Raw genomic sequence first — 15,172 nt, forward strand, 5'->3', positions numbered from 1 at the left:
GAAAAAAGGGTTCTGAAGAGGACACACATCGGCTTACAAAACAAAAGGATATGGCAACATTGCAAGGCAGCTATTTTGGTAATGATACCAGAGTGGGACAGTGTGCACAAACATTTTAAAAATGAATAAATAGAATCAAAAGAAATAAAGTATAGCAAAATTTATCAGCTCTTTACATAAGTGCACATATTCAGAATGAATTAAATGACAGCCAAGATGGAGACACGCTTAATAGGAATTGATAGGAACAGTGAGGGGAGTAACAAATTAAAAATATTATATATGAATGCACGAAGCATTAGAAATAAGGTGGATGAGCTTGAGGCTCATTTGGAAATTGGCAGTTACGATGCTGTGGCTGAGACGTGGCTTCAAGTGAACAGGGCCTGGGAAATGAATATTCAAGGCTATACGTGCTATCGTAAGGACAGACTGACGGGCAGAGGGGGTGGGGTGGCCATGTTGGTAAGGAATGATATTCAGTCCCTCGCACGGGGGAAGTACCTAGAATCAGGGGATGTAGAGTCAGTATGGATAGAGCTGAGAAATTCTAAGGATAGAAAGACCCTAATGGGAGTTATCTAGAGGCCCCCAAACAGTAGCCTGGATGTAGTGTGTAAGTTGAATAAGGAGCTTAAATTGGCCTGTCGCAAAGACATTACTACAGTTGTTATGGGGGATTTCAACATGCAGGCAGACTGGGAGAATCAGGATGGTACTGGACCCCAAGAAAGGGAGTTTGTGGAGTACCTCCGAGATGGATTCTTAGAACACTTGTGCTGGAGCCTATCAGGGAGAAAGCAATTCTGGTTCTGGTGTTGTGCAACGAACCGGATTTGATCAGGGACCTCGAAGTAAAGGAGCCATTAGGAGGTAGTGACCACAATACAATAAGCTTTAATCTGCAATTTGAAAAGGAGAGGGCAGAATCAGAAGTGACAATATTTCAGTTGAATAAAGAGAATTATGGAGCTATGAGGGAGGAGCTGGCCAAAGTTCAATGGTGCAATACCCTAGCAGGGATGGCAGTGGAGCAAAAACGGCAGGTATTTCTGGATATAATGCAGGAGATGCAAGATCAGTTCATTCCAAAAAGGAAGAAAGATCCTAAGGGGACGAGGGGTGGTCATGGCTGACGAGGGGAGTTAAGGACCATATAAAGACAAAAGAGAAAAAGTATAACATAGCAAAGGTGAGTGGGAAATCGGAGGACTGGGAAGCTTTTAAAGAACAGAGGATAAGTAAAAAGGAAATACGCAAAGAAAAAAATAAGGTACGAAGGTAAATTGGCCAAAAATATAAAGGAGGATAGTAGAGGCTTTTTTAGGTATGTGAAAAGAAATAAAAATGGTTAAGACTAAAATTGGGCCCTTGAAGACAGAAACAGGTGAATTTATTTCAGGGAACAAACAAATAGCAGAAGAGTTGAATTGGTACTTTATATCTGTCTTCACTGGGGAAGACACAAGCAATCTCCCAGATGTAATAGCAGCTGAAGGACCTGAACTGAAGGGAATTTATATTAGGCAGGAAATGGTGTTGGAGAGACTGTTAGGTCTGAAGGTTGATAAGTCCCTGGGGCCTGATGGTCGACATCCCAGGGTACCGAAGGATGTGGCTCTATAAATTGTGGATGCATTGGTGATCATTTTCTGATGTTCTGTCGATTCAGGATCAGTTCCTGAGGATTGGAGGGAGGCTAATGTTGTCCCACCTTTTAAGAAAGGAGGGAGAGAGAAAGCAGGAAATTATAGACCAGTTAGTCTGACCTCAGTGGTGGGAAAGATGCTGGAGTCAATTATAAAGGATGAAATTACGGCACATCTGGATAGCAGTAACAGGATAGGTCAGAGTCAGCATGGATTTATGAAGGGGAAATCATACTTGACTAATCCGCTGGAATTTTTTGAGGATGTAAATCTGAAGATGGACAAGGGAGATCCAGTGGATATAGTATACCTGGACTTTCAGAAAGCCTTTGATAAAGTCCCACAGAGGAGGTTAGTGAGCAAACTTAGGGCACATGGTATTAGGAGCAAAATACTGACATGGATTGAAAATTGGTTGCCTGACAGAAACAAAGAGTAGTGATAAATGGCTCCCTTTCGGAATGGCAGGCGGTGACCAGTGATGTGCTGCAGGGATCAGTTCTGGGACCGCAGCTCTTTACAATGTACATTAATGATATAGATGAAGGTATTAAAAGTAATATTAGCAAATTTGCTGATGACACAAAGCTGGGTGGGAGGGTGAAATGTGAGGAGGATGTTAGGAGAATACAGGGCGACCTGGACAGGCTAGGTGAGTGGACAGATGCATGGCAGATGCAGTTTAATGTGGATAAATGTGTGGTTATCCACTTTGGTGGCAAGAACAGGAAGGCAAATTACTACTTAAATGGAGTCGTTAGGTAAAGGGGCAGTACAACAAGATCTAGGAATTCTTGTACATCAGTCAATGAAAGCAAGCATGCAGGTACAGCAGGCAGTGAAGGAAGCTAATAGCATGCTGGCCTTCATAACAAGAGGAATTGAGTAGAGAAGCAAAGAGGTCCTTCTGCAACTGTACAGGGTCCTGGTGAGACCGCACCTGGAGTACTGTGTGCAGTTCTGGTCTCCAAATTTGAGGAAAGACATTCTGGCTATTGAGGGAGTGCAGCGTAGGTTCACGAGGTCAATTCCTGGAATGGCGGGATTACCTTACACTGAAAGACTGAAGTGACTGGGCTTGTATACCCTTAAGTTTAGAAGGCTGAGGGGATCTGATTGAGAACAGGATACTGATTGAGGATGATCAGCCATGATCATAATGAATGGCGGTGCTGGCTCGAAGGGCAGAATGGCCTACTCCTGCACCTATTGTCTGTTGTTTAATAGGAGATCAAGGTTGGGAATAAACATTCAGAAGTATGTGACTTCTTGAAAGCACAGGCAGGAAGGGAAAGGTAGTGCACTAACTTTGTTAGTACCAGATGGAGCAAGTACAACATCATGGAATAATCTTGAATCAGAAAAGGTAGAATTCATATGGATGGAGTTTAGAAACAACACTGGTGGAATGAGTATATAGGCCCCCCAACAGTAACTATATTTTAGGGTACAGAACATATCAGTAAATAATGAAGGCATGCTAAAAAAAAAAGACAGTCTATTAATCATGGGTGATGCAATCATCATTTATATTGGGAATATTAAATTGACAGAGGTAGCCACAAGGAGGAATGTATTGGAACAAACTGAAAACATTAAATATGCTGGAGATCACAGGTCAGGCAGTATCCATGGAAACAGAGTAAGCCAACATTTCGAGTCTATATGACTGTAGATCAGGGCTGCATCACAGCTGTATTAGAATGTACTGAAAGTATTATGGGTCATTTCTGGAACAATATGTTCTGGATCCAATGAGGGATCAGGCTATTTTATTTGGTTGTGCAATGAGGTAAGTTTAGTTATCATCAGAGTAAAAGATTCCTTTGGAAACAGCGACCATAGCATGGCAAACATGCCAATTTGAGAATGAAAACTTTAGGTTTGAAACAGCTGTGCTGAACTGAAACAAGTGCAATTCCAAAACAAGAAGTTGAGTTGGCTCAAGTGAACTGAGAAAGCAGTTCAGCTGAAAAGATGGTTGCTGAACAATGGTACATATTTAAAGGAATAGTTCATGACTCATATCAAAGATAAATCCCAGTGAGAAAGGAGAAAAAGAAGGCAGAGAAAGGCGATAAATCAACCATAGCTGACAGGGTGGATGCCAAGAGAATGTTTCTATTGTGAAAGAAACGAGAACTAGGAGACAGCAAACTAAATGGTCTCCCATTTACGATCAAAACAAGAAGCATAATTTCTCTTAAGACAGTCGAGAGTCTTTAGAACTTTGTTCCCCAAAGATATGGAGGGTTAGGTCAATGAAATACTTTTAAGCCAGAAGGGGATAGACTTTTGACTTTGAAAAAATCAAATCAAATGTTATCTAGACCAATTGTGGAGCAAGTTGGAGAGGCCAACTGAATGGCCTCTAATTCATATGTTCATATGACATTTTGTTATCCAAGTTACTGCCACCAAATGCCCTTAACTTCATCATCCACATGGACATGCTCAAACTGAGAATCCTGGTTGCAAGTGGTGAAAATGTTTTTTTTTTTCGATGAACAGGGTCACAGCTGAGCCTGGTCTTTGTAAAGTGCCCAATTCCCAGCAGAGAAAGCCATCCAAAATGAGTCCCCTACCCAGTTTATCTATTTCCTTTGCTGAAATCTATGTTAAAAACTGTGGTGCTGGAAACACAGCCAGTCGGGCAGCATCCGAGGAGCAGGAGCCCTAAGTATCCAGTTTACATTACAGAACAATAAGTCATTCATTTGAACTTTCATTTGATCTTCATTTGAAAAACAAACTCTGGCTTCTCAACCTGATACATCTGCACTTCAAACAATGCACAGTTGAGATCAATCAGTAACAGACTATGACCAAAGCAGGAACATTGTGATTCTTTTTTCTCTCCCTTATGCTACAATCCCAAAAATTGGAGGTAGGAAAGAGGGGAATGAAATGGAGATTAGGGTGTTTGTACTGGTCAAAGAAATGTTTTGTCTGTGGGCAAATTGTAAGTTGTCCTACCTGATGGATGATATTTCTGACTGGCCCAATGGATGTATCTGTTGAAAATAAAGAACTGAATTGTTTTTGAGATATCTTTTCAGTAAACTCTGACAATCAGCTTTCCCACAAATGTAAATGTGAGAGAGATGTTCAGAGCCAAATGAAAGTGTTTTAGTAAACCTTTCAAAACTAACCACAAAACCGTCAAACCTATTCTGACCATAAGCTGTTTGCACTATCCAAGCCTTTTTGCAGTTGTTACTTCCTTGCCCCCTTGGATACATTCTTCCATGTCACACTAATCCCTGTTTGCAAACTATCATTTCCTTCTCTACTTCCGAGCTTCTACCCAGGTACTCAAATAATTACCAATTTTGGATTGATCCCCTTCTTGATTTTTATTCCCTTTTTCTCCTCTTTTGAAGTGGGAAGTGCAGAGCATCAGAATCAACAACTAATTTTGGATTGACTCATACCCACCACCACAGTCAAAGCTTGAAAGTTCACACCAGAAAGACTTGCATTTATATAGCAGCTTTCGTGGCTTAGAAGGCCCTAAAGTGCTTTACAATCAAATAAAGTCACTATGGTCATTGTAGGAAACATGAGAGCCAAGTTTTCGAAGTTCCCAGAAGCAAAGATAACTAATCAGATATTCTCTTTCAGTCATGTAGGTGAGGAATAGGTATTGGCCAGGGGATTGGAGAGAATGACCCTCATCTTTGGAATATTGCACTGGGATCTGCTCCATCCGACTGACAGATCATAAGACATCACCTTAGGCAGCTTTGCACTGGCAGGGTCAGCCTACACTTGTTGCTCCAGTTCCTGGATTGGAGTTTGAATCCATGCTTTCTGATTCAAAGGTGGGAGGGCCAGCCCTAAGTCATGGCTGACTCTTAGATTCCAAAAACCAATAATTCATGAAGATATATAAACATGGTCAAAGTACTCAAGCATTATCATCATCTTTGAAGAGATGGTTTTCACAAATTTTGAACCTGAACCTCATCTGCCACCCATATTAACTTCTCAGAAGCAAACCTTAAGCGCAAAACCAGAACAGGAAGAAGCTTATGATGATTCATTTATTCCCTGGTCATGATGGAGGTGATACAACACTGGGCAAGGTGTCAATTGAATAACTCTGAAGAGAAGGGATCAGAAAGAATAGATGGAACAAAAAGCATGGGAGGGATGAGGGGCAAAGGGGCTGCAGTGATAAGTGAAGAGAAAGTCTGGGATCAGAGAGTGTGCATGGTGTCAGTCTCATGCACTTTTCTTTTCCCAATTGAGTCTCTGAATCTGCCATCAGATTAATGCAGCTCGATTCAGCAAAGCGATGTCCGGGAGCCTGAGTATAATCAGCTCATTTTTCCCTTCATCTGCATTTTTAATATATTACTGCCCCATACAATAAAGACTTATCATTAAGCCCAAAACAAGCTTCTACCAGTGGCCTTTTTAAATCAGTTACCAGTCAGAAGCAAATTAATTTTCATCTTGATTCCCTTTTTGAGAAGGGGAGGTTTTGGCACAAAATCTGAAGAACCAGCTCACCCAGTTCTTTGTAACGGTATGCTGAGAGCAGAAATTTAAATTAGCAAACCACAAATGAAAACTCACTACCCCATTGTCGTCCTATTCAGTTTCCAAACAACACCAATGTACCATCACTTTCCTAGCTTTATATCAAAGCAACATCAAATCCAAAATAAGGCTTTGCATAAGATTTGAGAAATTAGGAGTGCTTAAACACAAAGACACAGGCAAAATAGTAAATGTGAAATCAGAAATGTTTGCACTTCATGGAAGTAACCAGTAGGTGCCTGAAAGCACCACACATTCGCTTTAACCACCTGACCACACAAGAGAATTCAGTCAGTTCATACCTGACTTGATGTTAGGCGAATTGTGGCAACACTCATTGGAGCAGAAGGCCTGGGAGAGATGCTTCCTGGGTGTTGTGCCTGGGCTTGAACCTGAGCCAATGCTTGCTGAGGAACCATGACAAGTTGGCCGCTGTCTGTCCGGACCAAAATCATTCCTAGAAAGGAAGTTAGGAAATGATTCCGGTTTGCTACAACCTAGTTTAATTTTGTACAAAAGCACATGAAAAACTATTAGGACACAAATTTCTAGGCAAAAGTTCAAAGGCAGAATTTATCAACCACCATTCTGGAAGTCAATTGATGAACTGGAGCTGTTGATTAACCTGTGATCAATCACTTGTCAATTCAGTTCCAATCAAAGCATCCAAAGGCCCAAAGTCAATGAACAGGAATTTATTTTTCATCCCTCTAAACAAAGGAAACATGCGTCATGTAGACGAGGTCGACCAACAGGTAGGAAACTTCAGCCAGCAACCCGTTTTCTAATATTTGGGGGGAAACGGCAAGAGTGGCAACAGATGTGGGGAGAGGTGAAGAGATGGATGAGTGACAGGAGTGGAAATAGATGGGGACAGCAGGTGATGGGAATGATGAGAGGAGGGAAATCAGTTTGGAGCAAAGACACCTATGAAATTGAGAGAGTTAACGTTTACATTGGCTTGCAATAATCTGCTTATGGGATTGAAGATTCACACTGTGCTGCATTAACAAACTGGAATTTAAGCAGAGTGAGGATCTGCGCATGCACCTTTGGGATGACCAGGCTGCAGTTTGACATCTCATCCAAACAACACTTCACTCTTAGTACAGCACTGGGAGTTTCTGTCTAGACTTGATGCTCAAATCTCTCAAGTGGGAACTAAATCCACAACCATCTGACTTAGACGCTATCTGACATGTTCGTCAAAACAACTGGCACCCCGTTAGTTCATTCAACCAGTTTCCAACATACTAAGTCTGTAGATTTGGTCGTCCCAAACAAATTTCACTTTTGATGGAACACAGTGTAACTCAATAGCCAAAGTGTATATTCCTGCACCTGACATTCCCGGGTTGAAGTCAACATCTGTCTCAAATCTTAAAGTAAATTTCATACAATTTTAATAATATTAGCATTCAAATATAAAAGTTGACGACTGCATACAGATGAGCATAATACATTCAAAACAAACATGGACTATAACTAACTCCTGCACTCGTCACAACTAAAATCCTTACAATGCTCCATGTAAACCATGAGGGGGAGCTGTCCACAATGTCATGATGTGGAGGAGCCAGTGTTGGACTGGGGTGGACAAAGTTAAAAAGCACTCAAAATGACACTGTAATTATTTCTTATAAATTCTGTGTCTTATGGTCCTGCTACACAACTATCTGATGAAGCAGCGTCGCTCCAAAAGCTAATGCTACCAAATAAACCTGTTGGACTATAACCTGTTGTGAGATTTTTACAATTTCATGGGCAGGTATGCTGGTCACAATGAAAACAGAAAAGCAACGTACAAACTGAACTCCTCACATTGGTCTCAAGTATGACAGAATAGTCCTGCAACATAATACAATACAAATCATGGGGATCAGAATGGTGACAGGACAGAAGGTGATCATTCAACCCATAACTTCTGTATCAGCTCTCTGCAAGAGCAACTCACTGTTTCTCACCTTACAACAAAGCTTTGAAAGTACTTCATTTCCTGTAAACCAACCAGGCAAAATATAATTGCTAGTATATCCTCACACTGATGTTTTACACTGCTACATATAACCTCAGATCTACGAAAGCACGATTAACCCATACTAAGTATCTTTGATCTATGTCACTCCCACACTGGAAGGGAAGCATCACCATCCAGTAGAAGGAAGTGCAAAAGCCTTGGCTCACAAGAATGATCCTTATAAAGGAATTCAAGTTCCACTAGGTGTCCTATTAGTGTAATACTAAATCAGACCACAATCGATTTGCCAAGATTTTCCAATTTGCATACATTCCTATCTATTTTACACATTACCGGAAAGAAACAAACAGAAAACTTGCCAAGACTGGAAGTATGGCAAAGACACCACCTCATGCCCAGGGTTTGTACCAAGTTAATCGGTATCGAACCAGAAGTGCCAATTCTCTCAAATTCACGGCTTCCACCACAGAGAAAATTCAGAAAAAAGAAACATGAAGGTGACAAACACATCTCAGCAACTCACCACTAGCTCTGAAGAATGCGATGAAGTGATAAAGTAGAATCTATCCAGACAACAGCATGGGTGAGAAGCTGGGGAACAGGCAATACACCAAAGGAGGAGCTACATTGGCCAATTAGTTAAAAGTCTATGTAGGGTCTGGGAATTGAAAGTCTTCCAAATATCACAAATAGAACAAATTTCTCCAGATTATTTACTAAATAAAAATGATGAGCTAATCTGAGTCAATTCAGTGTCAAACACATTTTCAGCCTGCCATATGATTAATGCCAAACACAGTTACAAGATTACATAAGAGTTAAAAGGATGATCACTCATTTTCTCGGTTGCATGATATTCATAGATGTTATACACTACCATTCATTAGACAAATCAGATTTCTCAAGCCAAAGTACTGACAAATAGTCGGCTTCTACGAGCACTCTCCCTATAGGGGCACATGCCCATTCACATCAACTCATTTTCCAGAGGATTATTTTTGGGGGTTCTGTTTAGGGTTCAGTTGACTTCTCTCAGGTTTTCAAGTTAGAGAACTTTAAACAGGTAAAGCTAAAGTTGCCACCGTCTTACCAGACCACGCAACTGCTCTCTCACCAACAGGTGATGGTGTGATCTGAGGATCACCATGCCTCAAGTGAGGGGAGAGGTTGAGAAGCAAAGTCCTTCATAGTAACCTTAGCTGGTGCAAGAAATGAACCCACACGGCTGTCGTTATTCTGCATCACAAACCAGCCATCCAGCCAACTGAGCTAATGAAACCCCCTTTTTAAGCAGGTGGACCACATGAAGATTGCGGTCACCCGGATAACTAATCATTCAAGTCTAACAAGAGCAGAAACAATGGAGGACAGGGCAGCGTGCAATGTTCCCAAATTTGCTGACAATACAAAAATAGGTAGGAGGACATATTGTGATGAGGATATTTGGAGTCCGCCAAGACATATAGTCAAGATGCCATAGTCCCAGAGGACCGTAGGGCTGCTCTCTCATTAGAGAGACAAGATTAGCGGTGGCTTAACCTGAGGGTTACCAAATAACATTTTGGTTTGATGACTATTATTTAAATAAAGACAGACTCCAAAAAAAATACAATACAGAGTGATCTGAGTGTTCTTGTGCATGAAACACAAGAAGATAGCATGCAGATGCAGCAAGTAATTATGAAGGCAAATTAAAGTTTGACTTTTATTGTTCAGTGCTTGAAGTTTGAGAGAGAGGTCTTGTAACAGCTTGGCTACAATAGTTTGGGAAACAGTACTTTAAGGGATGGTGAAAAAGGCAAAGTCAAACATTCAAAGAGTGCATGCATAAGCTGTAACAATTTCTCATTCTTGCCAAGTGCAAAGTAAAACAAAAAAAGTTGCCAAACCATAGCTTACTAGGAAAATTAGAAACAGTATTAGATCCAATGAAGAGCTATACAATTTAACTAGAAAAAAAAAAGATGTGAGGAATGGCAGCAGTTTAAAATTTAGCAAAGAAGCAAAAAGGGATTAATTAAGAAAGGGAAAATAGAGCAGGAGACCAAGCTTGCATGGAACATTAAAAACTGACTGTAAACGTTTCTACAGGTACATTAAGAGAAAAAGATTGAAGACAAATCTAAGTCCCTTTCAGTCGGAAATCGTGGAATTTATATTAAGGATTTTAAAAAATGACAGACCGACTAAATATATACTCTAATTCTGTGAGCAAGGAGGAGGACACAACTAACATACTAGAAATACTGGAGAACACAGGGTTTTGTGAGAGGGAATAACTGAAGGAAAACTCTATTAATACAGATACACCATTTGGGGAATTGGTGGGATTGAAGGTCAATTAATCCCCAAGTCCTGATAATCTGCATCCCCAGTACTTAAGGAACTGGCACCAGATGGTGGTCATCTTTCAAGATTCTTCACACTCTAAACAATCTGTAACAATTCCGACGGATTGAAAGTGAGCTAATATAACACTTCTATTTAAAAGGCGAGATAAAAAGAAAACTTGAAATTATAGACCAGTCCGTTGGACGATGTTGGTGGGGAAAATGCTGAAGGCCATTATACAAGATTTAATCGCACAGCACTTGGAAAACAATGGGGAGATTGGACAATCAGCATGGACTTACCAAACGGAAATCATGCTTGACAAACCTTCTAGAATTCTTTGAGGATGCAATGAGTGGAGGTGAAGAGCAGATAGTGAATGTGATTTATTGGAAGTTTCAGAAGACTTTTGACAAAATTTCACCAACGAGATTAGCATGTAAATTTACAGCATATGGGACTGGGGGTAGTGCATTGAGATAGATAGAAAACTGGTTAGCAGATAGGAAAGCAAGTAGAAATAAAGAGGTCTTTTTACATATGCCAGGCAGTGACGAACATGGTACCACAGAAATCAGTGCCAGATCCCAGTTATTCACAATATATATTAATGATTTAGAGTAGGAAAGTAAATTTAATCTCTCAAAATTTGCAGACAACACAAAGCTGGGTGGCAGGTTGAGCTGTGAGGTGGATACAGAGATGCTTCAGTGTAATGTGGACAAGCTGAGTGATTGGACAGATGCATGGCAGATGCAGTATAATATAGATAAAGGAATTGTTATCCACTTTGATCGCAAAAATATGTAGATAACTATTGCAATGGTGATAGACAGGCACGGAGGGAAGTGCAATGACACCTAGGTTCCCTCAGAACACCAGTCACTGAAAGTAAGCATGCAGGTGTGTCAGCAGTGAAGGTGGCAAATGGTTTGTTGGCCTTCAGAGCAAGAAGATTTGAGTACAGCAGTTGGGATGTCTTACTGCAATTATGCAGGGGTTTATTAAGACCGCACCTGGAGGGTTGTGAGCAGTTTTCATCTTTTTATCTGAGAAGGTATATTCTTTCGCGAAGGAGTGCAGCCAAAGTTTACAGCTGGATTTCTAGGATGGCAGGACTGACGTATGAGATCTTGTTGAATTGGTTAATAGACAACAGGTGCAGGAGTAGGCCATTCTGCCCTTCGAGCCTGCACCACCATTCAATATGATCATGGCTGATCATCCTTAATCAGTATCCTGTTCCTGCCTTATCTCCATAACCCTTGATTCCACTATCCTTGAGAGCTCTATCCAACTCTTTCTTAAATGAATCCAGAGATTGGGCCTCCACTGCCCTCTGGGGCAGAGCATTCCACACAGCCACCACTCTCTGGGTGAAGAAGTTTCTCCTCATCTCTGTCCTAAATGGACTACCCCGTATTTTTAAGCTGTGTCCTCTGGTTCGGCACTCACCCATCAGCGGAAACATGCTTCCTGCCTCCAGAGTGTCCAATCCTTTCATAATCTTATACGTCTCAATCAGATCCCCTCTCAGTCTTCTAAACTCAAGGGTATACAAGCCCAGTCACTCCAGTCTTTCAGGTAGTCCCGCCATTCCAGGAATTGACCTTATGAACCTATGCTGCACTCCCTCAACAGCCAGAATGTCTTTCCTCAAATTTGGAGACCAGAACTGCACACAGTATTGAGGTGTAGTCTCACCAGATTATATTAATTGGAATTGGAATTGAGAAGAATCACGGAGGATCTCACAGAATCCCATAAAATTCTAATAGAACTAGACAAGCTAGAAACAAGAAGAATGTCCCCAATGACGAGGGAGTCCAGAGCCAGGGATCAGAGAGGAGAAATTGCTTTACAGAGTGGTGAGCCTGTGAAATTTGCTACCACAGAAATCAGTCAATGCCAAAACAAGGTATTATTTCAACAAGGAGTTGTATATAGCACTTGGAGTGAAAGGGATCAATGGATGAGAGGGATAAGCGGGAACAAGCTATTAAGTTGAACCATCAGCCATGACAATAATGAATGGTGGAGCAGGCTTGATGGCTTCATTAGAGTTAAGAAGAATGAGGAGTGATCTTAACAAAACATACAAGATATAAGGGACTTGACAGGGTAGATGTTGAGAAGTAGGGAAATCTCAAACAAGGAGATGTTCTTGCAAAACTGGGATATAAAGAAATTCTGCCAATTGGAAATGAATGTTTGGAATTGTCTAGCCCAGCGTGTAGTGGAGGTATAATCACAAAGTATTTGAAGAGGAATTTGACGGATTTTTGAAATATTGAAGAATTGAGGACTATCAGGAACTGGCATAACAGAGTTTAGATCAGGAATCGATCAGCCACCTAACAAAATGGCAGGGCAGGTTTGAAGGGCCAAATCGAACATAGAACAGTACAGCGCAGAACAGACACTTCGGCACATGAAGTTGTGCTGAGGATTATTCCTATTCTAAAATAAAATAACCTAACCTACGCATCCCTCAATTCACTGCTGTCCATGTGCTAGTCCAGCAGTTGCTGAAATGCCCCTAATGACTCTGCTTCTCCACCACTGCTGGCAACGCATTCTATGCATTCACAACTCTCTGCGTAAAGAACCTACCTCTGACGTCTCCTCTATACCTTCCTCCTTACACCCTAGAACTATGACTCCTCATGCCAGTCAAGCCTGCCCCGGGGAAAAGTCTCTGGCTAGCGACTCTATCCATGCCTCTCATTACCTTGTACACATCGGTCAGGTCTCCTCCCTTCCTCCTCCTCTCCAAAGAGCAAAATCCGAGCTTAGTCCACCTCTCTTCGCAAGACAAGCCCAAAAGTACAGCACAGAACAGGCCTTTCTGCCCATGATGTGTCGAGGATTATTCCTAACCTAAAATAAAATAACCTAACCTACACACCCCTTAATTCACTGCTGTCGAAGTGCATGTCCAGCAGTCACTTAAATGTCCCTAATAACTCCGCCAGGACCTACCTCTGACGTCTCCTCTATACCTTCCTCCAAACACCCTAGAACTATGACTCCTCATGCCAGTCAAGCCTGCCCTGGGGAAAAGTCTCTGGCTAGCGACTCTATCCATGCCTCTCATTACCTTGTATACATCGGTCAGGTCTCCTCCCTTCCTCCTCCTCTCCAAAGAGCAAAATCCGAGCTTAGTCCACCTCTCTTCGCAAGACAAGCCCTCCAATCCAGGCAGCATCCTGGTAAACCTTCTTTGCACGCTCTCCAAAGCCTCCGTATCTTTCCGATAATAGGGCGACCAGAGCTGTACACAATATTCTAAGTGTGGTCTCACCAGGGTCTTGTAGAGCTGCAGCAAAACCTCACAGCTCTTAAACTCGATCCCCCTGTTAATGAAAGCCATAACATCATATGTTTTCTTAACAACCCTATCCACTTGGGTGGCAACTTTGAGGGATCTATGCACTCGAACACCAAGATCCCTCTATTCCTGCACACTGCCAAGAATCCTGTCTTTAATCCTATATTCAGCATTCAAGTTCGATCTTCTAAAATACATCACTTCCCATTTGCCCAGGTTGAACTCAATCTGCCATTTCCCAGCCCAGCTCTGCCTCTGTCTATGTTGCGCTGCAGCCTGCAATAGCCCTCGATACTATCAACAGTACCTCCAACCTTTGTGTCATCGGCAAATTTACTACCCCACCCTTCAACCTCCTCATCGAAGAACTCCAAGTATTGTGAGGCATGTTCTGCCCCTCACAAAGCCATGCTGACTGCCTTTAATCACACTATGCTTTGCCAAATAGTCATAAATCCTATCCCTCAGAATTCTTTCCAAAGTCTTGCTGACCACAGATGCAAGACTGACTGGTCTGTAATTGCCAGGGACTTCCCTATTCCCCTTCTTGAAAAGAGAAACAACATTCGCCTCCCTCCAATCCTCCGTACGACTCCCGTGGAGAGTGAGGAAGCAAAGATCTTCACCAGCAACTTCCTTCCTCGCTTCCCAGAGCAGCCTAGGACATATCTGGTCTGGCCCTGGGGACTTAGCAATCTTAATGTTTGCCAAAATTTCCAGCACATTAACTTCATCAGTCTTGATCTGTTCAAGCCTGTTTCCCAGTCCGTCAAAGTTCTCATTCACAACAAGGTCCCTTTCCTTAGTGAAAACCAAAGCAAAAAAACTCATTTAGGGCTTCCCCTATCAGATAAGACTCCACACACAAGTTCCCTACGCTATCCCTGATCAGCTCTACATTTCCCCTGATTCTTCTCTTATTCCTCATGTATGAGTAAAATGCCTTTGGTTCTCCCTAGTCCTTCAAGCCTTTTTTGTGCCCCCTCCTGGTTCTCCTCAGTCCATTTCTGAGCTCCTTTCTAGTAAGCTTATAATCCTCTAAAGCTGTGCTAGATCCTTGCTTCCTCCACCTGACGCAAGCTGCCTTCTTCCTTTTGATGAGAAGCTCCTCTGTTCTCGTCATCCAAGCTTCCTTCATGTTACCCCTTCTTACCTGTCTCAGAGGAACAAATTTGTGCATCATTACCAACAACTGCTCCTTAAATAGTCTCCACATGTCTGTTGTGCCCGTTTTGTGGAACAATTGCTCCCAATCAGTACTACCCAACTCCTGTCTCATAGCGTCATAACTTTCTTTTCCACAATTAAATATCTTCTCATGGTAACTACTCCTTT

General features: G+C 41.8%; 1 protein-coding gene across 7 annotated transcripts in view; it reads right to left on the bottom strand.

Moving 5' to 3' along the window:
* LOC122558192 (transcription initiation factor TFIID subunit 4-like) overlaps window positions 1-15,172 on the bottom strand; it is a 356,856-nt gene that overhangs the window by 318,077 nt on the left and 23,607 nt on the right. For all 7 annotated transcript variants that reach the window (XR_006314065.1, XM_043706504.1, XM_043706510.1 and 4 more), the window contains exon 2: window positions 6,500-6,654. Coding sequence is in view for 6 of the 7 variants with exons in the window: in XM_043706504.1 (XP_043562439.1) it covers window positions 6,500-6,654 (155 nt within the window). In the remaining variant the exon portion in view is untranslated. The remainder of the gene's footprint in view (window positions 1-6,499; window positions 6,655-15,172) is intronic.

The sequence above is a fragment of the Chiloscyllium plagiosum genome, chromosome 17 (assembly GCF_004010195.1).
Source record: "Chiloscyllium plagiosum isolate BGI_BamShark_2017 chromosome 17, ASM401019v2, whole genome shotgun sequence".
Taxonomy (NCBI): domain Eukaryota; kingdom Metazoa; phylum Chordata; class Chondrichthyes; order Orectolobiformes; family Hemiscylliidae; genus Chiloscyllium; species Chiloscyllium plagiosum.